General features: G+C 49.1%; 3 protein-coding genes and 1 long non-coding RNA gene across 6 annotated transcripts; 2 read left to right on the top strand and 2 right to left on the bottom strand.

Annotated features, from left to right (window-relative positions):
- The first annotated feature begins 1,566 nt into the window (after nt 1–1,566).
- Nucleotides 1,567–4,608, top strand: LOC123400987 (ASC1-like protein 2). Its single transcript, XM_045094704.1, has 6 exons — nt 1,567–1,976; nt 2,537–2,766; nt 2,851–3,006; nt 3,802–3,987; nt 4,083–4,267; nt 4,442–4,608. The coding sequence occupies exons 1-6, from the start codon at nt 1,851–1,853 to the stop codon at nt 4,471–4,473; spliced, it is 915 nt and encodes a 304-aa protein (XP_044950639.1). The 5' UTR covers nt 1,567–1,850; the 3' UTR covers nt 4,474–4,608.
- A 294-nt stretch (nt 4,609–4,902) lies between these two features.
- LOC123400985 (zinc finger protein HD1-like) lies at nt 4,903–8,662 on the bottom strand. Its single transcript, XM_045094703.1, has 2 exons — nt 6,491–8,662; nt 4,903–5,906 (listed from the first exon to the last, which is right to left on the bottom strand). Exons 1-2 carry the CDS (start codon nt 7,472–7,474, stop codon nt 5,547–5,549), a joined length of 1,344 nt encoding a protein of 447 aa, XP_044950638.1. The 5' UTR covers nt 7,475–8,662; the 3' UTR covers nt 4,903–5,546.
- LOC123400988 lies at nt 5,907–11,079 on the top strand. 3 transcript variants are annotated; one of them, XR_006610996.1, is made up of 4 exons: nt 5,907–6,425; nt 6,516–6,609; nt 8,661–9,063; nt 9,867–11,079. It is a non-coding gene; the product is annotated as an uncharacterized LOC123400988 (long non-coding RNA). The 3 variants fall into 3 exon arrangements; XR_006610998.1 differs by having other exon boundaries at nt 8,930–9,063; XR_006610997.1 differs by having other exon boundaries at nt 8,940–9,063.
- An 872-nt stretch (nt 11,080–11,951) lies between these two features.
- Nucleotides 11,952–15,985, bottom strand: LOC123400984 (LRR receptor kinase SERL2). Its single transcript, XM_045094702.1, has 11 exons — nt 15,538–15,985; nt 15,204–15,336; nt 15,000–15,071; nt 14,702–14,845; nt 14,469–14,540; nt 14,313–14,372; nt 14,102–14,199; nt 13,852–14,001; nt 13,410–13,751; nt 12,779–13,158; nt 11,952–12,677 (listed from the first exon to the last, which is right to left on the bottom strand). Exons 1-11 carry the CDS (start codon nt 15,635–15,637, stop codon nt 12,357–12,359), a joined length of 1,872 nt encoding a protein of 623 aa, XP_044950637.1. The 5' UTR covers nt 15,638–15,985; the 3' UTR covers nt 11,952–12,356.
- Nucleotides 15,986–24,924: the final 8,939 nt, after the last annotated feature.

Here is a 24,924-nt window from a genome sequence, read left to right on the forward strand (position 1 = left end):
AGGTTTCACATATATTTTTTTCGTTAGACATGTCCCAGCGTGATACATCTTAAAAAACAGACAAGAAACTCGATGATTTTATATTAGTACAATGTTAAAAAAATTTCTTTCAGATATGGCCAAATGCACTACAATTTCAAGAAAAAACAAATAACAGAACACCGCATAAGTGCATCTTATATTTTTCCAGGTGTCCAGGCTGTTTCACACATACCCGAAGAGTATCTCAGCAACTAATAAGTGTGCACTTATAGGTTCTGCAAGCTATTTCACGTCCATACACTCAGCAACTTAGGCAACAGAACTAGCGGAGTTTGCAGTTTAAAATGACATAGCTTCAGTTCGTCAGATCCCCAGCAATCTCTCAATATGAAACATTGGCCAGATGTTTTTCTTCCCTTACAACAAAAATAGTCAAATTTCTTCGCGAACAAAAGAAGCAGTTATTACCTTTTTGCCCAGCCGGCGGTCTGAGGGTCATCCTTCCCAGTGGACAGCTCCGAATCAGTGGTCGATAAGGTCAGTGCATCTCCATCGGCATTCGCGACCAACTGGATGCTAAGAGGTGCGTCACCCACATCTCCCATGCTAGAATCAGAAGCTGACCCCGGGATGATTGAATCTCGGTTGCTTGGGGGCGTAAAGTCGCTGGATGCAAGATCCGGCAAGGGGAACCTATGTCAACATCCAGGAGCCCATGAAAACTGTTACCGCAGATGATTCAGACTAGCACACACTAGGAACTAGGAGAAACAAGCATACCTATCAATCGGATCTGTTAGGAACTCCAGCCCATTGCCGCCGTCCTCCTCTCTTGCCATGAGCTATCGTTCTGTTTGAGCGCGCCGCAGATCGATCGAAATGAATTTTTTTTCATGTAGGTCTTAACCTGGGGGGTGGGGGAAGGGGCGATGGGGGTGGTGGGGGGGGCAAATATATCATAGGTGGGACCGTGTACGCATTTATGTTTATCCGTTACTACACAACTGACGTCGATACAAAACGGAACAAATTGCACGAAGTGCACTCCACGTCATGTATATTATGTACCGGCGATACTTTTCGTTTGACCTGAAGGCGGTCGTATATTTATATAGTACGCACGTATACAGCTACAGGTGAGTAGACAACCCGTACGCATTTATAAGAACAGGCCCACAGAACGAGCCTCCGCTATTGGTCCACTTACTAGGAGCGCGCGCCGGTGCTCTATATCGCCGTTCTCATCAGTTGCCATGATTTCTTAACTTATTAGTTGCCATGATTTATTAAATTTTAATTGGACGGAGAAAATATCGTTTGACTTATACATAAATTATGCCCGTTCCCATAAATTTTATTGTGTCCGTATGAATTATGTTTGAATTTGTTTGTATTACGGACGAAACACGCGTATCACTGGACGTCTTCATGGACGAAAGCCACCTGAAGTTTGATTTTCCAACGGAACTTTAGCCCAAGAAAAAGAAGGGGGGGGGGGGGGGGGAGTGAGCGCTCCCCTCAAAGTCCGAGATTCTCCCCTCGAAAGAGGAAAAGTCCAATATTCTAGTAGAACCCCAAAATTCCGGTCAAATTAGAATAGGAGTACTGGTCAGGGAGCCGCCAACCCCAGGAAGCAGAACCCGGCTCAGCCGTTCATCTTGGCTCCGGTCAGGGTCCGACCACCCGTCGCCTTCCGCCGCCGCGCCGGTCACCCAGACCGTCGGGCGCCTCCTCTCGCACCGCGCACCATATACCGGCCTCCGCTCTCCCTCTCCGCCGACCACCCGTCTCGCCTCGAACGAAAAAAAAAGAGGAGACCGCGCGCCGACCACCCAGCGGGCCAGCATCCCGGACGACGAGCCGCCGCGATGGGCGTCCCGCCAATCGACTGGGAGGCGGAGAGCCACCCCGCCTACGCCGACTTCGCGGCCCTCCCCTTCTTCGCCGCCTTCTTCCTCTCCGTCCGCTTCCTCCTCGACCGCTTCGCATTCGAGGTTGTGACAGCGCACACGGTTTCCCCCCGCCCCGCTAAGTTTCGAATCATTTCCGTTGTTGTCTGCCTCCCGTGATCCATCACCTAGGTGATGCTCGAGTCATTTGATTTTCGAAAAATAAAATAAAATGCTCGAGTCATTTTGTTACTGGCAGTACAAGTGGTGGTTTCTGAAGCGAATGGGGTGCCGGCGATGAATTCTCGCGGTAATTGTTTGCTATAAATCTGTGATCAGCTGCTAGCATGGTCATGATCAACTCGGTGTTTTTAGAACGAAGAAATGCTGTCATGACAGTGAAAATGTTAATGACTGCGTTTTATCATTTCGGTAAAATAATCCGAGTCGAGGAGATGGGGGTTCGTAAGGGGATGCATCAGTTTCTGCTTGCACACATTCCTGCACCTGGCCACTTAATTGTGCAAACAAACCTGAGCACTATCACCTTTGAGTTATTTGGCATCTTCCTCTATGAGCTAATCCATTTTCAGGAAAAAATGCGGGCTCATCATAGTAGACGAAACCCATGAGCTAATTATCACCTGTATTGATTTTGTGTATAGCGGCTAGCCAGGCGTCTGATTTTCGGGAAGTGGGATGCGAGGCTTGGCTCCGAGACAGATGCAGAGAGGATAAAGATCAGGAAGTTTAAGGAATCCGCCTGGAAAGGCGTTTATTTCCTTTCTGCGGAATTTCTGGCATTAGCTGTGACATACAACGAGCCATGGTTCACCAGCACAATGAATTTCTGGGTTGGACCAGGAGACCAAATTTGGCCAGATCAAACAATGAAGTAATATAAACTTCAGTTTCCCCATGTTTATTGGAATGTTCTTTTTTGGTACCAAATTATTAATAAATTCATTTCTGTCTCCAGGTTTAAATTAAAGGGGGTTTACATGTATGCTGCTGGTTTTTATATGTACTCAATAATTGCCCTTCTCTTTTGGGAAACAAGGCGTTCTGACTTTGGCCTTTCAATGACTCATCACATAGCATCTGTTTTTCTCATTGTAATGTCGTACATATTCAGGTAATTAGGCTTTTAACTATCTGGATATTTTTCAAGCTGGCTTATGTTAATGCAAGTTTAGTGCCTTCTTATACGTTGCGATCATTACTTGCGCATTATTTAGCTAATCTGTTTCTTGTCACGATTCAATTGGTGAGAATCGGGCTTGCTAGGGTGCAATAGCAAATGAATGTGCATGTTAGTGTTTGGCTATTTGGGCAGTTGCGCACACATGTACACCTATGCATCTTTCAATGAATGTCAAAGGTAGGTCCCTGCTGGTCTGTAACATATAGAGGACAACTCCACAACACAAACTGTGTATACATTTGCTTATTCTTTCTATCGTGTTCATATATAGATGCATGCCTGCATATATTAGTTCTCCCCAACTACAAGTATTTAGGTACAGAGGGACTATACTGTTAAATCCATAAATGCATTGTTTGTTTGTATTAGTAAGATTTGCATGTACTAGCTTTCTGTTACATACTTACATTCCTCCATAATCTCGATTCATATATCGCTGCATAGATCATATACTGTTAATCCATGCTTGCATTGCTTGTTCTCTACTTGTTTATTAGTAATTTGCTTGTTACTAGCTTTGTTACATTCCTCCGTAATCTTTTTTTTTTTTGGGGGGGGGGGGGGGGGGTCATCTTATATTTACCCCAGCTGATTGTCATCTGCTGGTAGAGTACATAAATATCAAACATTTGTCTTCCTTTTTTATGCTTCTTTGTTACTAGCAGTTGTTGGAACACCTAAACATGTTTTTCTTCGGTACTCTGAGCTGATTAGTTTTCTTAACAGATTTGCACGAGTGGGTTCGGTTGTGCTTGCTGTTCATGATGCAAGTGATGTGTTCCTGGAGGTTGGAAAAATTTCTAAGTACAGTGGACGCCAGTTGCTTGCTGATGTATCATTTCTTCTTTTCGTCATTTCTTGGGTGATCCTTCGCCTGATATATTTTCCATTCTGGATTCTCTGGAGCACTAGGTACAAACTAGTAACACTGTTCTTATATGGGGTTGTACGCTTTAGGTAACTCTAGAATGTTGCTAAAACTTGTGCATTTCTTCTGTAAATTTCAGCTATGAAATTGTTCATATTTTGAACAAGGAGAAACATAAATTTTATGGGCCGATATACTACTATGTGTTCAACTGTCTTCTGTTCTCCCTCCTTGTTCTACACATATATTGGTTTGTCTTAATGAAGCGAATGCTCGTGAAGCAAATTCAGTCTAAAGGGCATGTTGGAGATGACATTAGATCTGGTAGGTTTCTCTTTTTGAAGTTAAATTTTGGTTATATATTATCTATGACTTCAGTCTCAGCCTTGTATATACTTGTATTTATGGTCATTTATTATCCATCAGTCTAAGTCACATAAAATAGGGCTCAGATTTGCTTATGTGTTGTGATGTTTACTATTTTCCTCCTTTGTTTAGATTCGGAGTCTGAAGAGGAACATGATGATTGATTATTTTCAAGAACATAACACGAGGGTTTATTGAACCGTATAGATTCTGGAGGTCAAGAGGAGCATGATGATTAGTTGATCTGTTTCTGTTTTACCCGTTTCATTATTGCATATAAAGCTGATATATTACCATGCTGTGCCGTGCCTCTGAATCATTGTTCTGTTCTGCTAGTCCTTCTCTGTGAATTTCCCAAATAGATGTCACGCGAGCATTTTCCATTTATGCATACTTAGGTCAGTCAAACTGTATAGTGTCATGCAGCATGGAAAGTATAAGCTGTGTATATCTGCCTCTACCCCCTCAAACTTCAAATATATGCAAGGATTCTAATCAAATTGCTCAACATACAGCGTCAAATTTTTTTTTGGCTCAACATAGCACAACAGCATATTGAAATTTATGCGCCTTTCTCAAAGAAAGAATTCATGCCTGCTTTTATTTGACATAGCAACGGAGTGTAGTGCAATTTTGCCCCTTTCTCAGAGAAGGATTTAATAATCCATACTGCACTGGCCAAGAAATCTCATTCTGGTGTCTTTGCTTGTTTCGAAACTGATGTCGTAAACCGTTATCAAAATTTTGTCTGAACCTGCACATATCAGTAGCCCATAGTAGTAATTATTCCCCAAGAAGTGTGTATCCATGATTTATTGTTATCTATGTCTGTTCATGTTAAGCCATGATGTTTCTTATTTTCTGTCCTTACAGATCACTGATATTAGGACTATGTGGTTCACAATATGTTATATTATTTATAACTATTATGCTCCATGTTTATCCAACACAAAACAGAGTTGTTCATCTTGACATGTAAAAAATGATACTAACAGTAGAAGTCCCAACCCTTGTTGCTACTGTTGATAATCGTGTGAAATACTGGAATTGTTGATAGATGTTTTCTCTTATGCCACACTTCAAATTTACGGCAGACTACACAATAATTTGTATTCATATGGTCTCAGAGCAAACTGAAATGATTTACAAGAGATTTTGGACACTTGCACTGAACCATATGATTACGGTGCCCATCATTCCATGTGTCTGTCAACACATTTTTTGTTATCTCATTACGTCAGAACCATGGAACAGTATTATAACTACTAGTATCTGGTAGGGCTGGTGGTGACAGCATGTGGTTCTCCTCATGCTCTATATCTGATCTTTTAGCGAATCGACCCTTGATCCGTGGCCGTGCTTCTGCATATGCTTTCCTTGTTGCATACCTTATGGTTTTCTGAAACTTCCTTGCCTGCTTCTTCTCCTTGTACCTGAGGACCCTGGCCTCTCTGTCCATGGAGCTGAAGTGCACTGGCATCTGAAGTGAATGGCCTGAGAGCTCGATGGCTTCACTGCTAGTCAGGATGTTTCTGTTTGATATATTTGGTCTGGTGTTGTCCGGTACTATACCCACCTCCATTGATGAGAAAGATATCTGAGATAGAATTGCTAAATAATCACTGAAATACTTCAATAATAGGAGAAGTGCTGGTTTTGAACACCCTGCAATAAGATGAAACTGAGACCTTGACCCCCCAAACTATAAAACCTACACTTATATGTCGGTAGATGAGTTTGAGATCCGTAAGTAACTAATAGCAGTTCAAAGTCTAGATGCAGAGGAACAAGCTGCCTAAGTTCTCTGGGAATTATTTCTACATTTATATTTTATGTGACTTCTACATTATTTGAGGTCTGAGGGAATAAAGTGCAGTCAAACATTCTGTTGGACAGCTCCTTTTTTGATACAGTATGTGGGAAAAGAACTTTCAGAAAATATCAGGCTAAAAAGCCTGACCTAGAAGAACGAAAAAAGCAGATAAGAGAGAAAAAAGGCAAATAATCTGGTCTGCATCTTGTATCCTAAGTGAGCTGTGACAGTAATTTATTCAATCAATCTGTTCAATATATTATTCTAACGCGGAAATGGGCTAACCTGAGCTGCCTTGAAGTGGTACGAACTCAAAACATAAATAGATCGCCGAATGATAATTTAAGTTAAGTAATAGATCAACTCACGTCATTGCTGATGGAAGCTGTGTAGGTACTGGCCATAGCAGTAACGGAGGCAGCCTGCCCTGCTCCTATAGTTCCATAATTGCTCCCTTGCTGCTCACTTGCCATGACGACTTGTGGAGGTACTACACACTCACACCCTTCCTTCTCTCTGTACCTGTTCTGCACATGCTGCTGTTCTTGCATTCTGTATTGTTCTTGTGGTCTTGGGTCACAAGTGATGTTGTCGTAATACATATTGTATCCGACAAGATTGAAGTATCGATCTATCTTGTTGGCACAATTGTTATCATCAGAATTTCTTCTGAGGAGCCAAGAGTCCACTTCCTCTCCCCCTTCCTTATCGCCATGGGCAGTGACAGAAGCTTCTGCCTCCGCAAAGCCAGAGGCAGCTGGAATGGCAACAGCTGGGAGTGGCAGCACAGGCACTCGTTGGTGCCTTTGAGCAATTGGGTTGGCAGAGTGCACCTGTGCATCACAGGCGGTACATAGTGCTGCTGCATCTGCATGACATGCCAGCACCGCTGGTGTGCTCTCACAGGTTTCGCAGACACGCACACGCTCATGGCGTGATGCCACACGGTTAGCAGAATGAACCTGTGTGTCACAAGATGAACAGAGATATGCAGCATCAGCACAGCAGTATACTGCGCTTGGTGCTGCATGGCATCCGTCGCATGGCCTGGCCCATGGAAAACTTGTCCTTCCAGCTTCCTTCTCCAAAAGGTCGCTGTTGAAATTGCAATTCATGAACATATAAATCTTGGAACTTGTAGGTGGAGAGGTCTTACCAAAGATCGTGGCTTTTGATCCTTTTCTTGAACTTACTTGGGAGTGAGTGGAAGCAATCAGTGGAATTTCAGTGTGGAGTACTAATAGGAGGGTGGCAGTGGAATCCAGTGAGCGAAAAGTGGTGTCATTTGTGGAGGCAAGGAATGCCGCGTGTGCATCTTGTGGTTGCACGTGGATGTTGCTTATAAGCTGCATCGTTTTCTTCCAATCATTTGTTTGAATTCGGCACACCTAGAGAATAAAAGAGTAACAACTTTCACATAAGTTGGAACCATCTAATTGAACAAGAATCAAAACATTTGAGAAACCCAGTTTGGAGACTTACTATGTATAAGGGGTTACACTTCATGTTGAATTTTAGCTAGTTTCCACTTTAAGGATGAATATGTGTATTCATCTTTTCATAATGAATTCATAATTACAGGCAAACTAAGAATTTTCTGAAGTAAATCATACAGATTTCGTATAAAAAGAACTGCCTGTTTCTTGAACTAGATTACTGGAATAAACCAAAAGATAGGAGAATTAGAAGGCAATGCGGTATAACAAAAGCAGGCAAAGGGTGGGAGATGCTCCTTGCTCTCTTTGTGCATATCTTTTGCAAAAGAGAAAAGAGGGAAGGGTTTCTTGGATTCCAAAGTCTGAGGTTTTGTGCCATTCGTTGGCATTCCCCTTAGCTGTTCTACCTTTTGGAACCTCAGCGAGCAGTAGGAAGTGGAAAATACATGAGAAAAGTTCTAAAGCACCCTGCCAAGTCACTAGATAGTTTCAGTGGGACCATATAGATCTGCAAATATCTAAGGTGATGTTCAGTCTAGGAAGTGTATTTACTGGCATCTTTTGCATTTTCTTCGCTGCAGTTATTCATATGGTTTGGTTTGCTAAATATCTAACCTTTCTCTTCCATGACTATGCCATCTGTGACTGGAAGTCCAGTTAATTAGCTGTTAACTTGCGTTATTGCAGGCTAGTCTTCAAATGACTTGTTCTTATCAATCCAAGTCTTGAAATAACTTCCCTGAAAGAGTTGAGCTTAATTTACAGACATACTTAGATCTTATTGTTAAGAAAAGAAGACTTGAGCTTAAGCATGTTACCCATGATTCATAGTCTGATATTGGGTGGTTAGTACAGTTAAATTTTACAAAATATACTCCGGTTGATTGTGGGACAGCTAATACCGTGTTACTATTTTGAGATAGAATGCCCAAAGTGGGTGCTGTTGCCTAGTGGCTTCACAATATGAGTAAATAATTACTTTGGCCTTGCATAGTAAGCTCAAAAGTCTTAACCGATTTGCTTCATATATGAACATAGTGAGTACACGCGTAAAAAAAACATAGTGAGTACTACAAATAATTGAGCAAGTCTTGTTCATTAGATCTTTTGAGACGGACTCAAGCCTGTCAACAAACTTATACTGGATGTATTGGAGAAGCTTACAGAATATATTAAGTTCCAGAAAATCTTACAGAACTATACTATTTTCATTTCTATACAAGCTATGCTCATCATAGGCAGTAGCACTCTGGTAAGCTTTCCCCACATGTTCCCATCCATACAGCTAATAGAAACCAGTAACCGTTTTTTTAACGAGTAACAGTTTTTTCTGGGCAAGGATTATATAAGGCAAGCCTTACTCCTACTCAGTGCAATGCAGAGAGGCTGTGTTGGACTCAGGACCTCTTGGCAAAAAGTTGGGAGTACTTCACCACTGCGCCAGGCCTTCCCTTCAACTATGGACTACATATATGTCAACATAATTGTGCCTGCGCACTGTTGCGGTAATTCTATTCTCTGTTTGCAATTTAGCATGGAAAGATTATTACCAAGCTCTATTGTTCCATATAAAATTAAGATGTTTCTAGATATATATTCTGTGAAGTGTAATGTGATGAACACTCTACCGAGAGCCTTTTTATCTCCAATTATTTTCGTTGGATTGGAATAGGATTACAACGGGTGAATATGATGATGTGGCACTCTCTGCTTTGTTTTGCGCCTAGATTTAATAGATAGTGTATGAAGTTCTGTGTGACTGATTTGCAGTAGCGTCAAGCCAGCTTGAATTATAAGAACACAGCAGGGTTGTCTTTGGCCCATTGTCCACCCTTTGTGAGGGGTTTTCTTAGCATCCTTCACTAAGCTATGCTCATGTGCTTGTGTGAATTATAAGAACACAGCAGGGTTTTCTTAGTATACCACATGTGTTTGTGTGAATGGCATGGCTGCCGAGGATAGATCACTGAAAAACACATGTCCCAACTTCCAACCATGACTATGAAGTACTCCCTCCGTTCCTAAATATAAGACCTTTTAGAGATTGTACTATAAACTACATACGGATGTACATAGACATATTTTAGAGTATAGATTCACTCATTTTGTTCCGTATGTAGTCTTCTAGTGAAATACCTAAAAGGTCTTATATTTTGGAACGGAGGGAGTATAGTATAGACGTTAGCAAGTTTTAGTGTACACCCTTAAAAATAATATTCAGCATACCATGCTGGCTTTGAGCACATTTATTTACTTCCTCTTGGCCATAGGCAGCACTGGAAATGCCTAAGTTTGTGTGTGTGTGCAGGGAACATACATCAGTACAATAATTTTCAAGGATCGGTGAGCTCAAAATCCGCAGACAACAATACAGGAGACTGTTGACCAATTCGTATTTCGTCGTTCATCTCCCCTTTGACTTACTTCCACTGCATTATATATACTCTAAATCGTTCTATCATTCCCTTATTATAATGGTCAGAAATTGCAACTTTCCACGAAAACCTGTGTTAGATACAGAGGAACAACAAAAATTGTGATGAAAATGACCATGCCGTATCATGCTTTATGCTTTCCATCCTCTTATCCTACTATCTCCTTGCTGTGATTTTACAGGCGCATAAATCTTCAAAAGTGAGTATGGGGTATTATTCAAAGACATGCCCAACTGCAGAGCATATCATTCAGACTGAGATGGTGTGCAGTGTGTGCTGATCCGCCTAGCTCTTGTGCTCATTCCCTGCCTTTCATTCTAATGACTGCTTGATGTAGGTTTGTTTCCTGTGTACTTAAATGAAGGAATCTGGTTTCACGAATTCGCTGCATTTGCTCACTTGGTTCTGATCTAAGAACCACACATAGAACGACTTTGCTCACCACCTTATCTTTTCCCCTTCCCTTTTCTCATCCACTTATTCCACTTATCCCTTCCGCATGTTTCTTATCCTCTCAGCTCTGTCGTCTTCTGTAGCAGCTTATTTTCAATGCCGTGTGAGATGGAGAGACCGCCTGATTCGCTGCCCTGCGCTGGCTATATGTGGCACCGCCACACTGGGCTATGGCTGGCACTGCACCTGCGACAGCTGGCGAGCCACAGTGCCGCTGTGTCCAAGGCTCCTTCATGGCGCATCTGGACTCCCCAACAGCGAACCAGAAGCCCACCATTGCGGGGCATGACGGGACCCTTGGTGACGGGCCATGACAGCCGAATCCTGGCGCTCCCGTCGCGGGCTCGGCCGGATCCGAGCACCGGCGAGGTCCCCGCAGCTGCCGTAATCCGCAGTTGTGAAATGGGCCGCCACATCCACCACATCCACAAAGGCTAATTTGTTTGAAGTTTTTATTCTTGAATTTTTTGAAAGCTCCCCCAGATTTTCTGAAAGTTGGGCCTAAGATTTTCTGATGTTATGAAAGTTTGTGTGTGTGTGTGTGTGTGTGTGTGTTTCTGGAAGTTTAGTACAGTACGAATTTCTGAACGATGTGAGAATTTAGAAAGTATGAAAACTTCATTTGAATGTGCCCTTTCTGAAAGTTCACCCAAAAATTTGTGGAAGTCCGCTTTCGAAAAGTTTGACATTTTTTTTGTTAAAGTCCACTTTCTAAAAGTTTCACCCAAAAAAAATGTGGAAGCCAACTTTCCAAAAGTTTGACCAAAATGTGTGGAAATTCACCTAAAATTCTGGAAATCCTCATTTCTGAAAGTTCCAAGATTTTTCATGTTTGATGCCCTGATGATGATGATGCCTCTGTCGACTGGAAATAGAAGGGAGAAAATAGAAGGGGAAAAGCACCAGGGTGGAGCGTGTCGCCTGCTCGTTCTGTCCTTCTGACAACACTACAGTGCCTGTTGGAAAGTGACCGTGCTGCTCTTCTCTAGCGGGCGACTGCTATTTAGCCATGCCCCACATAGAAATAAAACATCAAATAAAAAACTGGAAGGTCTTTGCCCTGGAACGGCCTTCTGGTAACACAAACCAAACCTTCCACAAAATTCCAGCTCTATGAACTAAAATAGCTTGCACCCAAGCCACATTCCTGCACTGTCATACAGTGGCAGAGTGAGGAGATATGGTCCAATTCTGGGTTGACCCTGTGGAGTTTGTCAAGCAGATAACAGGGCAAATTCACTGACCCTGCTGGTAGAACATAAAAGCACTCAAGAGCCTTCTTCCATTTTGCTGTGGTTGTTTCGTGCTTGTTCTTTTGTTTGCTATACTGTATTTGATGCAGATCTTCTTTTCTAGAGAAATTAATGCAGATCTTCTTTTCTAGAGAAATTAGTGCAGATCTTTGCCATCAAGTTATGATGTCAGATGCATGGAGTTGGAAATGCACATAGCATGTTCCCTACTTTCTTGACAAAGATTTGCTAGATTGTAAGTTACAAAGGAAATAAGTAGACTAGAATTTGGAGTTATATCAGTGTGAAGACAACATGACACTGCCAGGTCGTTGCAATCCAATGGCAACAATTTTACAAACTAAAACTAGTGAAGGCAGAGAAGACAAAAGGGGGAAAGAGAATCAAAACTTACATCTCAAAAACATTGCCGTGTCATCTTTTATTGTACCAACAGTTTACAGAATCTGTTAATGTAAAATATACCATGCCTAGATAACTAGGTTGTGCCCTTCTTTCTTTGTACAATTCATCTGAGATGTGCTCCACTTCCTGACAGAATGCATCACTAGATGATGGCTACACTATGTTGTTTGCCATTGTAAGCAGGTTTTTGCTGTACAGGTCCTGCTGGAAACAACTAATGATGTTTCCTGTCTTCCACTCTCTGTCATGGTATCATCTCGGTCCGGAGAGCTCAACTGCTTGCACCAGCAATGACGAGTCGTCTGTCAGGTCGGAGTAGCAGCGCCCGAAGGTGAAGTCGGGTACCTTGAACTTGTGCGAGTCAGTACGCTGTGATGCCTCCCACCGCTCTGCCAGCCCATCGCCTTCGAGCATCCTGACCACCTCCGACATCTTAGGCCTGTGACCGGGGAGATACTGGGTGCACAGCAGCGCCACCTGCACCATCTCTTCTAGCTCAATGTGGTCGTAACTGCTTCCGAGTCCCTTGTCGACAAGGACGTCGAGCTTCTTTTCCTGGTGCATCTTCTTCACCTGAACAGAAGCCAGTGTCATACAAGTAAGACTTCAAGTATGCCTGAGACCACCATATGAGTATGCCTGAGACCACCATATGAGTATGACAATGAACTTACCCAGTCCAGCATGGCTCCCTTCTGATTTGATGACTTTCCAAACTCAAGTGCAGTCTGTCCGGTGATCAGTTCTAGCAGCAGGATCCCGAAACCAAAGACATCAGTTTTCTCAGATGACTGACCCGTGGAGAGGTACTCTGGGGCAATGTGGCCTACAGTTCCCCTCACAGCTGTGGTGACATGCGAGTCACGGTGATCCAGGAGCTTGGCAAGCCCAAAATCGCCAACAATTGCTTCACAGAAGTCATCGAGCAGTACATTCGCTGCCTTTACATCCCTGTGGATGATCTTGGGATCACACTGCTCATGCAGGTATAGGAGGCCTCTTGCTGCACCGAGTGCTATCCCCTTTCTTGTGATCCAGTTCAGTGGTGGCTTCCCTGTAATTTGTTATGTGAGAGCAAAGTTAACATCTGGTCATATGGGCTATAAATGTCAGAATCAAATGTAAACTATTCTGTTTTTTCAGTTAAAGTTTCCAATGAGCATTGTCAGAATGTCAGTTACTCCGGAAAAAAAACATTTCAGACCAACTTATATCTGTTGATGAGTGGTGGCTATGTCACTAGCTCATGATTATTCTGATTTATGTTTTAAGATACAATCTTCCAGAAATTTTGATGTGTTTTACCTTTCAGGCGTGATGCAACACTTCCATTGGACATGTATGGATAGATCAGTAGCCTCTCGGTGGCAGTCATGCAGAACCCGCAGAGCCTAAGGAGATTCCGGTGCACTGCCAAGCTGATCATCTCGACTTCAGTCTGAAATTGCAATTCCCCGCCTGCCGCATTTCCATCTTTCAGCCTCTTGACTGCTACTATAGTTCCATCTGGGAGCTTCCCTCGATAAACATTTCCAAAACCGCCTTTTCCTATCATGTTTTTGCTGCTGAAGTTCTCTGTTGCAGCCTGGAGCTCTCTGAACTGAAACCTCTTCAGGTTCTCAAGGTTGACGTTCTCTATGTGCTGGTCTGCAAAATAACCTACACACTCAGTAACTGGTTCCACCAAGTTACACAAGCATCTGGCCATTATGAGCTCAGTAAGTAATTCTAGACTTTTTTTACTTACCATCAACATCGAAACGAATCTGCCGATTTTTCTTATGCCTCCACCAGAACAGCAATCCTGTAACTAGGAAAAGGACGCTGATGCAACCTATCGCAGAACCAAATGCAATTGCGGCTTTGTGGCTCTTAGATTTGGCTGGCGTTACAGTACCTTTTGTAAAAAGAATTTTTATTACAACAGTTACCATCTATATATCATTGCAGGACATAAATTAATCATCAACGGACGAAGATTGAGTGACTGAGCAAACCTTGTGTGTTATTCAGGCTGTAGGACATCGGCATCGGCAAAGTTCCATAACAATCCTGTTCTGTAGCTGCTCCGCAGATCAGTGGATTCCCTACTATGCTGCAAGAATATCGATTAATTTCCCATAAGCTCAATCTTATTTATGGTAAACATGTCTCTGCAGGAGATAGTACTTTGGTCAAAGATAAAACGACACAGTACTGCGGCCTTACTTGAATGTCCTTGCCAAGGACCCTGGAACTGGACCGCTCAGATTATTGTAGGACAGATCCCTGAGAATTGATAAGTCCATCTCACAGTGAGCAGAGCACCACAGAGGCAACCCAGGACACAATCACAGAACATCAAAACAAGCAGAGGATACTCACAAGAAAACAAGGTGCGACAGATTAGCCGACGACGAAGGGAATGCGCCGGACAGTGTGTTGTTGTTGAGCCTCCTGTTATCAGCAGGCAGCACATTGCAAACAATGAGAACAGACACTGGCATGTATCATGGCTGGCTCATGTTGGAACAGGCCATGAACGGGAAACCTTGAGAGCATCTAACATTCGTTCATGGCTGGCAGTGGCACGGTAGAACAGGCAGAAGGGCACTTACAAGTACTGGAGGTCTCTGAGGCGGCTGACGGAGCCGGGGATTTCGCCGGAGAAGTGGTTGCTGGAGAGATCGAGCGTCCTGAGCCTCGTGAGCCTGCCAATCTCTGCCGGGATTCGCCCGTTGATGTTGTTGTTCTGCAGTAGGCTGTGAACAAGAGCACAGGGAGAGAACAAAAAAGGTAAGGAAGATCTCTTCCAGCCAGCCCAAAAGAAACATACTCCCATGTGTTCTCAAAAGAAAAAAGGGACAGACATACAGTGGTGGTTTGCAAGGCTAATGATGGCAAGGAAAAACTCACACTATCTCGAGATTGGTCAGGTTGCCTATGCTCGGGGAGAGCAGGCCGGAGAGGTTCTGGCTTGGAGCTTCCCTGAGAAAATCCCCAAATTGAAACAGGAGAGAGAGATGACAAAGGGTTAATAAGATCAAAGGAAAACTTGCGACAGAAATGATTGGCGTGTGATGGAATGGAACCGTAGCCCAGCCGCGGCAGAGAACTTACAGGCCGGTGACGAGGTTTTCCTGTGAGCAGGTGACCATGGTCCAGCTGCAGGGATCGACGGAGTCCTGGTCCCAGTTCTTGAGCACGCCATGGGGATCCTTGAGGTAGTTCTTGATCATCATGAGAGCTTGCACTGCAAGTAGAACAGAAGAGAGATTGGCAGTCACACAGCAGTCACCAGTGCAAGAGGAAGAAACAAACAAACGAATAAGAGTACAAACAAGACAAGGTGGCGAGCTCCGATGCAAGAAAACCAAAGAAAACACACACAGAGCGACAGACAAGAAAGAATAACCAGTAGGGCTCTTGATTTGAGGAAGGAGCATCAACCAACCTTCATAGTTTACGCCCTTGGGCGAGAGGAGGCCGGTGGCCGGCGCCGGCGCGAGAGGGAAGGAGAAGAAGAGAAGCAGCAGCAGGGGAAGCACCTCCATTGCTGGGAAAGGGCTCTCTCTAGCTTGTGTGTTCAAACATGGAAGCAGGCAAGCAGAGGGTGAGGGCAGACGAGGGTGAGGCCAAAGAAAGGAAGCGCGCAGCCTTCCTTTCTTCTCGCACAAGCAGTCGGGTGAAGTTGGCAGTGGGCAGTGGGCAGGGAGGGATGCCTCTCACCTCACTCAGCTCAGCTCTGATGTGTTGTCAGTGGCAAATGACACAAAGGAAGATGCCTGCGCTCTGGCTCCAAGCAAAGGTACAAAAGCAGGGGCGCGAGGTAGGGAGGGAGCAGACATGCCTGCCGCCTGACCCCTGCTCGCAGCTCGCCCCGAGTAGAATATTGGAGGGACCTCAATATCGGAGCAAAGAAAGGATGGAGGGAGTGGGAGGGGAGAAAATTCTTCTTTTCCGCCCTTTTCTGCCCCGCCTTCTCTCTCGGGGCCAGTGAAAAACCCTAGCTAGTGGCATGAAAAACGGTGACAGCGGGCTGTTAACTCGAGTGGCCTAGCCTAATCCTAGCCTAAAAGGAGCAGATTAGCATTGATCCCATCCGAGAAAGAAAGAAAGGCGTTAGCTTTATCGGAGCGTGGTTGTACTAGCATGACTGACTGTCCGTCCACAGACCACCACTGCGGCCAAGGCCAACAGCTTCGAGGGATTCTTGCGGCAAAGGAATTCATTCCCCAGGGCCAGCGGCAGCTGCGGGAGGCGTGTGTCAGCGTGCCAATTCCATTGGGGGAAATAAACAAGGGATCAAAAGCATCTTTGGGCGGAGCAAGGCCGGGAAGATGACAGGGGCGCCCGGCCTGCCTGCCTGCCTGACTGACCGAAGCGGGAGAAGGCAAGCGGACAAGGGAGCCTTGGTCTTGGTCACCATGGCATGCATTACGGATGGAGAATCAATCGAGGATCGGATTAGGTAGAAGCGAGTGAAATCCCAGTGCAGTGACAAGGAGGATAAACACAACGCAAGGCTGTCGTGTACTGTAGCAGCAAGCGGCCTGGGCGGCGTGGCGCTTGCATTGCACTTGCACGCATCGGTTCAGTGCGTATCAAATCAGTGGGCAGGCATCATATGAACAGTGCCATGTAGGAGGGAGTACTCCACTACATAGATAGGTGGATGGATGGATGGATGGATAGCTGCGGAGGCACCCGATGCTGGAGGCAAGCTTTTTCCTGGGCAAATGGCAGGCATTTTCCTTGCGGCTTCAAGAAAAAATCGGTGTTTTGAACCTTTTGCAAAAATTTGGTACTTGTTCAGTTGATTCAAAAACATAAAATTTGGCCGCGGCTCGAATGTGAAATGCATGGCGGCCCATACTTGCCAGGCCTTGTCATGTCATGCGTGCTACTTGTTCAGTTGATTCTTTGCTGGAGTGCTCGATGTCCCGCTGCATTTGGACCTTGGTGGATGAAGAACTAGTAGAACATCTATGTGAGACGAATGAACCGGATGCTAACCCTAGCTCTTCACCATGATCGATTACCTATCTCATGAAGCTTTCATCCGGTTATTGGTCACTCCCTGGGCCATACGGTGGGCATGACGGAAGGCGATTCACGAACAAATATTTCAAAATCCGGCTGCAACCCACCGGTTCATCTCGAGGTTCATTCATGAACTCGAACTGCTCAAGACAGGGGGGAAGAAGCAGCCATCACCAAAACTGGTTGTTGTCAAACCAAAAGCGCCACCTTCAGGATATGTTAAAATCCATGTCAGAAAGGGGGTTGCGACGGCTGTGTGTAGGAAGGGAACAAGAAACTTCTTGGACAGCTCGACGCTTGTTATCAACGGCATCACCGACGTAGCGACTCTGGAAGCTATAGCATGCAGGGGAGGGTTCTCCCTTGCGGCTGACCTCCTCATCCAGAGCTTCATAACCGCCTCCGACTCCAAGCAGGTCATTGATGACATCCACTGTCATAGCAGTGTAAGATATGGAGCTATCATCTTTGAAATAAATCTTAGGGCTACTCATTTTGCTTGTAATTTCTTCTTTGAAAATAGAGCGGCGAACCATGACGCTGATAGACTAGCCAAGTTTGCTCACTCTGGATTAGGGGCGACATATGTGGATGCCAACCCCACATGATTCGTTTTGTATCCCACAAACTGTGGAGTTTGAGTGAATAAAGTCTTGGTTTTCCCTCAACAAAAATTTAATTCAAAAGCATGGCATGTACGTGTACTCATGCCGTACTAGTACAAGTTGTGCCTCAGGATAAGACCATCTCTAGCCGCGTCCCCAATAAGCCCCCCAAGGCCCTTTTTATCGTCGGCGTGAAAAAAATAGTCCACTCACGTTCCGAGGAGCCTGTTTTCGTCGGTTAGGGCCGAATTTAGCCCCAGCGGCCCCAGGCAGAACCCGACACGCTGGGGGTGTCCGGAGGCGCCGGGGAAACGTTTTTGACACGAAACGCGTGTGGACCCGCCGAGTCAGCGACTAGGCGCGTTCGTCGTGCTCATTGCCTCGTTTCTCGTGGGAATCAATGCGAAGGCTGCGCCGCCGGTGAAAGCGTGGCGACGCGCGTCCCATCCACTCCCGCCATGCGTTCACATAAATGTCGCTTGCTCGCCGCCCGCCCGTGGCTATATAAGACACCCTCCCTCGGTGGTGGCCGCACACCTCTCGTCAGACTCTCACCGTCGACGCCCTTCCCCTCTTTTCACCCCTTTTCGTCACCGATGCCTCCTCTCTGTCTCTCCACCAATGGTCGAGTGCTACCCCGGGGACGGAGCAGCGGCCAACGGCTTCGGCTGCCGCCACCTGCACGAGTCTGAAGCCCGCCTCCTTTACGAGGCGGACTACTTGGCGCCACCGGACATGCGGGTGCCGAGCTCGTGGAGGCTAAGCGTCGACGGGTCCTGGTGCCACCGCCGCACTCTGGAGTTGCTCGGCGCACGGAGATCGTGCGCATCTGATCGTCGTTGTCGGAGAGTTTGTGGAACCTGTTGAGGTATGCCACCGACAGCAACACGCTCTGGACGACGTACTTCGAACGCCGCCACGCCGACCAGCTTGCCGCCACCAACGGTGCCGAACCCCGCGGCCGCTTCAACTCCGAGGGGCGACGCCAATGGTGGGGCGTCCTCGACCGCACGTTGGAGGCCGTCCTCGAGCACATCGAGGGCGGCAACTCGTCGCGTTTCGAATATCCGGCGCCCGCCTCCTTCTCCCGCCGCCACGGCAGTTCTTGGACGCCGAGGCGCATGGAGACGGCTTCCTCCTCCTCGTCCGGCTCCCGCTCCCGCTCCTCCGGGTCGCCGGCGTTCCTCCCCGTCAAGCCGGAGCCATTGAAGACGCCGCTAGGACGGCGCACGCGCAACAACACCCTTGTCATCAACAAGGGCCGGCGTCTCTTCTCCTCCGGTCGCCTCCTCCCGCCTCATCAAGCCGAAGACCGAGCCGTCGTCCCCCTCCTCCCCCCCCCCGTCAAGCAGGAACACCTCGCCATGGACGCTGCCAACTAGACCGGGCTCAAACGGGCGCAGGACGATTACGTCCGGGAGGAGATGGAGCGCCATGCCCTCGAGGAGATCGCCTTTCGATGCCGCGGTCGCGAGGAGGGCGGCATCGTTGTTCCTCCCCGTCAAGCAGGAACACATCGCCATTGCCGCTACCGACGAGACTGCACTCAAACGGGCACGAGACGATTACATTCGGGAGGAGATGGAGCGCCAGCACAGCGCCCTCGAGGAGATCGCCGCTCGACGCCGCGGACACGAGGAGGGCGACGTCGTTGTCCTCAACGACAGCGACGAGGAGGCACCAGGGTCGTCCAACCCCATCTGTCACGACGACCCACGGGAGGGTTGCAACAAGGACGGCGGCCGAGTGTAGGGCGACGATGACGGCGGCGACTACACCAACTTCTACAAACTTCTCGACATGTAGAAGGCGGAGGCGGCGAGCGGCGACGTGGTAGTTTTTAAATTTCGTTTTAAATTATGTTTTTTGTTCAGTTTGTACAAATATCAATGAAAACCCTGATTTTCCTTCAAATTTATGTCTTTTTTGCCGAATTTAGGCCGAGTTTGATTAAAAAAATGGTTGGGGCGCGATTTTGGGGGACGGTTGGTAACCTGAACCCCACGTCGATTTTTTCGCTGATGCGCATCTGTCGGGGGGATAACCCCGGGGTAGGCTCATCAAGCATGTTCCTTCATTTCCGGCCCAATGGACATGAATGTATACAGATCCCCAAGGCCCAAGTCTTCTGGCCGGCTAGAGGACGAGGCGGCCATCCCTCTGGCCAGCCAGGCAAACCTAGCCGGCTAGAGTCAAGGCGGCCTCCTCTTCTGAGCCGGCCTAGTCCCGCCAGCCCGGCTAGGGAGGAGGCGGTCGCACTTAAGCCGGCTAGCCAAGCAGGCTAGCCCGCCGAAGATCACAAGTCACATCAGATCGTAGGTCAGGATAAGACCTTACGATCAAAGATAGCTACGCGTTAGCAAAGGTACTGGATTGGGGCGCCCGGCAGGTACGAGCGTCGGTGGCCGTGCCACTGACCTACCCCGGCTCTGATCCATCACCTAGCATAGTGTCGGACCGTCACACTCCCACTCCATTACTGCACTCGGCGTGGGGAACAGTGGAGGCGGCCGTACTACCTGCCCATTACGAATCTCGCGGGGAGACGCTTGACGTACAGCGTGTGCTCAGCGTCAACCTCACGCGAGAGCCTCATTGGCCAGCCGACGGGTCCCACAGCCAATCGAGACTATGCAGCCGGCGGGCCCCTCAAGCGACAAGACAAGACTCTTGTGGGCCCCTGGCCAGCCGGCGAGGCTGCCAGCCGGGTCCCACACTTGTACCCTTTATCCATATTGTAGGCCGGCGGGTTCGTCTATAAAACCCCCCGGTCGCCCTCCATGCACGGGGGTCGATCATTCACCAGTCATACAACACAACACGCCCACCAACCACAGAGAGAGAGAGGCAGAGACGAGCCGGCTGCTCCCCTCTTCCTCCTCCCAACACAGCTCCAGGAGCAACATTGTACTCTGTTCATACACATCAAACACTCTGGCAGGATTAGGGGTATTATCTCTACGGAGAGCCCTGAACCTGGGTACATCGTGCGTCCCATGCGTGTACCAACCTCGTTCCCGCGTCAACCTTTGCTCCTTCGGTTATCACCGACTTTAGCCTATCTATGGCATATGTTGTGAGTATTCACCGACATTTGGCGCCCACCGTGGGGCCGATCGCGGCATCGGTTGGCTTTACGTGCTGGGTGGGGCCCCACACCTACACCACCGGATGCATCGCGTCCGGATCAGTTTGCATGCCCGTGGAGCCCACTTTCGACGAGGCAACACCCATGATGATCGACGTCCCCGTCCACCATGCGGATTCGGACGAAGATTCTGATGACGAGGCGCTCCCTAGCGTCGTCGTCGCTGCTATGGAGAACCTCAGCGTTCTCTTCAGCGACCTTTGTCTCAACGAGGGCCCACGCTACTTCGGCGAGGACTTCGACGTTGAGGCGCTCTGCGCCAGCTTCAGCAGGCTCTCTATCGCTGAGATGCCTGCCCACGACGTATATCCCAGCAACGTCCTCATCTTCGACGGCCCTCCGCCGTCGGTGGGGTTCTTCACCCCATACCACGTTGCTGCCGTCTCCAACACCGTGGAAGTGATGGTTACCGGCGCCGGCGCCAGCACAGCTCCCGGCAAGGCCTCAGCAGGCACTGGCAAGCCCGCCGCTGCCGCCGCCGATACTCTTTGGGACGCCATCGCTGGCCTGAAGACACCCGTCACCGCTTCCGCAAACCCTGCTGACGCTCGGGCCTCGCTGGAGGAGGCTCGCAAGCGTATCCTGGAGGAGGGCATCGCCGTAGCTTCGGCGAAACAACGGTTGGAGGCTACGCAGCGTGAGTATAACTCCGCATACGGCCTTACACCGATTTCCGAGGCCCCTAGCCGGGTTGGATCGGTCTGCAGCCGCGGCCGGTTCATCGCCGAGGTCCTAGGCGGCGATCTGCCCACCTACGAGACTCCTGCGGCCAACATGCGAGCGGCACAAGCAGCCATGGAGGAGATGGCAAGCCTCGAAGGCGAGGAGCGCGCTTTCCAGGAGAAGCGGGTCAAGGACCTCCTGGACGCCGCCAACCAGCAACACGCTCGACTTGACCCCAGTCAGGCCCACTCGGAGTCCCCGGTACCCAACTCACGGGCACGCCGCAACCCTAGCGGTCAGCATCATGCAGAAGGATCTTCCTCGCATCGCCCTTCTGGCCGGAGGGGCGAGGGAAGCCAAGACCGGCGCTCTCAGCGCCAGAGCGAGCACACTTCGGGCTTGCGTCGCGGAGGCGACGAGGGCGATTCGGAGTGTGAGATTCTCCCCCCGCGAAGAACTCACGTCTCTGGCTCACGAGGCGCTTCCCCTCTCGCCACCAGGGCTGGCGCTCACGCAACCCAGGATGAGCGGGACGCCCGCCGGCGTCTCATCGTCCTAGCCCAGTCAACCCTCCTAGAGGAAGACGGACCCATCGGCCCGGCATGCTTCGGCCCCCGGATCCGAGGGGAGCCGTTCCCCCGAGGTTTCACCCTACCTCGGGACACGCCAAAATACAATGGCACGGCCAAGCCAGAGGACTGGCTGATTGACTATACCACGGCCGTCGGCATTGCCAGGGGCAACAAGCGCGTAACAATCCGCTACGTGCCCCTCATTTTGACCAGCTCGGCCCGGACTTGGCTTAACAGCCTCCCGGCCGGCAGTGTCAACTCCTGGGTGGACTTCGAGGAGGCATTCGTCCACAACTTCACTGGTACCTACAAGCGCCCTGGCCGGCCCCGCGAGCTGGCCATGTGCGTCCAGAAGGCCGACGAACCCCTTCCCGACTACGTCACTCGATGGACCGAGCTCCGTAATTCTTGCGAGGGGGTGCATGAGGTACAAGCCATCTAGTACTTCATCGACGGTTGTCGAGACGACACCCTCCTCAAGCACAAGCTCATGTGCATCGAGCCTACCTCTCTGGCTGTGCTCATGGCCAAGGCGGACAAATACGGCACGGCCGACTCAGCGATGCGCGTCAAGGTGACCGCCTCGGATAAGGTTGTGCCTACGCCGGCTACTCCCAAGCCCGTTGGGGACGACCGAGGCGGCCAGAACAACTACACGCGCAAGGTGGATCAGATGGATCCCCGCTCCAACAGCAAGTTGGTGGCCAGCGTGGAGGGCGAAGCATCGGCTCCTCAAGCCGGCCCTCCACGAAAGCGTCCCGATAGGAGCAACACCAACTGGCTGCCCAAGCAGTCCTTCGAGCAGCTGCTCGACGCCCCCTGCAAGATACATTCTGGGGCGCAGCCGTCTTCCCACACCCTTCGACAGTGCAGCTTTGCGCACCGGCTGTCGCAAGGAGATGGCTTGCCAGCTCCTCCAGGTGTGCAGGCGGCCCCTCGTGCACCGGCTCCCAACCACGCTTCGGCTCCGCCGTCGCCGCCTAGCGACGACGGTCACCACCAAGACGACTACCCTCATCAAGATGGAGCGTTCGTCGTCTTCACCAGCGAAGGCGCCGACAAGCACAGCCTGCGCCAGAGGCGGCGCGAGGTAAACACTACTGTCCCCCCGGTTCCCCAGTACATGCATTGGTTTGAAAAACCAATCACATGCAGCCGGGTGGACCATCCTGCGGTGATGCCCAACCCGGGATCATACGCACTCATCCTGGACCCCACCTTCGCCTCCAAGAGGCTCACCTGCCAATTCTCCCGGGTGCTTGTCGACGGCGGCAGCAGCATCAACATCCTCTACCTCGACACTCTCCTCAAGCTTGGACTCAAGGAGACGGACGTCCTACCGACCAGTACTGTCTTCCACGGCATTGTGCCTGGGTAGTCCTGCTCGCCCATCGGCAAGATCCAGCTGGACGTCCTCTTCGGCGACAAAGCCCACTTCCATCGAGAGTCCATATGGTTCGAGGTAGTGGATCTCAGTAGCCCGTATCACGCGCTGCTGGGAAGACCGGCTCTGGCCAAGTTTATGGCTATTCCGCATTACGCCTACCTGAAGATGAAGATGCCGGGTCCCAAGGGCATCATCACTGTTGTTGGCGACTACAAGAAGTCGCTCGAGTGTGCCCAAGATAGCAGCCGCCTCGCCGACGCCTTGGTGATTGCTGAGGAGAAGCGACAGATCGACCGGCTCGTGGCCCAGGCTACCGAACAGCCAGCGATTCCTTCTCCTCCGTCCCAATCGGCCGGCGAGGGCTCTTTCAAGCCAGCTAAAGAGACCAAGCAGGTCCCACTCGACCCTGCCAACCCGAAGCAGTGCGTCACCATCGGGGCTAGCCTTAGCCCCAAATAGGAAGGCGAGCTCGTCGACTTCCTCCGTGAGAATCGGGACATCTTTGCATGGTCCCCCAAGGACATGCCGGGTGTTCCGAGGAAGTACGCCGAGCACAAATTTCACGTGCGACCGGATGCGAAGCCGGTGAAACAACCCCTGCGCCGCTTCGCCGAGGGGAAGCGGCGCACGATCGGAGAAGAAATCACCCGGCTCCTTGCAGCCGGCTTCATCATGGAGGTTTTCCACCCGGACTGGCTGGCTAACCCAGTCCTAGTGCTGAAGAAGAACAACACATGGCGAATGTGTATTGACTACACTAGCCTGAATAAGGCCTGTCTGAAAGACCCTTTCGCGTTGCCTAGGATAGATCAAGTGATCGACTCCACTGCAGGCTGCGAACTACTGTCGTTTCTGGATGCTTATTCAGGCTACCATCAAATCAAGTTGGATCCAGCTGATCGCCTGAATACCTCCTTCATCACGCCCTTCGGGGCCTATTCCTACACCACCATGACATTCGGTCTGAAGAACGCAGGTGCTACATTCCGACGCTGCATGCAGCAGTGCCTACTGCCACAGATTGGCAGAAACATCCACGTCTATGTGGATGACATCGTCGTCAAGACGAAGCAGCACTTCAGCCTCCTCGACGACCTGCGGGAGACGTTCGCCAATCTGCGCGAGTACAAGATCCGGCTCAACCCTGAGAAGTGCGTCTTCGGGGTTCCAGGCGACAAACTCTTGGGGTTCTTCGTGTCCGCACGCGGCATTGAGGCGAACCCAGAGAAGATCGGCACCATCGAGCGGATGGTGCGGCCGGCTCGAATCCTCGACGTCCAGAAGTTCGTCGGCTGCTTGGCGTCCCTTAGCCGGTTCGTCAGCCGGCTTGGCAGGAAGGCCCTTCCACTCTACCAGCTCATGAAGAAGACAACGAAGTTCGAGTGGAACGACCAGGCGGACGAAGCCTTCCGCGACCTCAAGC

Source organism: Hordeum vulgare, chromosome 6H (assembly GCF_904849725.1).
Source record: "Hordeum vulgare subsp. vulgare chromosome 6H, MorexV3_pseudomolecules_assembly, whole genome shotgun sequence".
NCBI lineage: Eukaryota > Viridiplantae > Streptophyta > Magnoliopsida > Poales > Poaceae > Hordeum > Hordeum vulgare.

Coding starts and splice junctions, on each gene's coding strand:
- LOC123400985 (XM_045094703.1), bottom strand. CDS start 7,474: ATGCAGCTTATAAGCAACATCCACGTGCAACCACAAGATGCACACGCG. Junction 5,907..6,490: donor CAGCTTCCATCAGCAATGAC/GTGAGTTGATCT, acceptor ATTCTATCTCAG/ATATCTTTCTCATCAATGGA.
- LOC123400987 (XM_045094704.1), top strand. CDS start 1,851: ATGGGCGTCCCGCCAATCGACTGGGAGGCGGAGAGCCACCCCGCCTAC. Junction 3,988..4,082: donor TGGATTCTCTGGAGCACTAG/GTACAAACTAGT, acceptor TGTAAATTTCAG/CTATGAAATTGTTCATATTT. Junction 4,268..4,441: donor TGGAGATGACATTAGATCTG/GTAGGTTTCTCT, acceptor TCCTTTGTTTAG/ATTCGGAGTCTGAAGAGGAA.
- LOC123400984 (XM_045094702.1), bottom strand. CDS start 15,637: ATGGAGGTGCTTCCCCTGCTGCTGCTTCTCTTCTTCTCCTTCCCTCTC. Junction 14,846..14,999: donor CTGACCAATCTCGAGATAGT/GTGAGTTTTTCC, acceptor TCTTGTTCACAG/CCTACTGCAGAACAACAACA. Junction 14,541..14,701: donor CTCAGAGACCTCCAGTACTT/GTAAGTGCCCTT, acceptor TGCTGATAACAG/GAGGCTCAACAACAACACAC.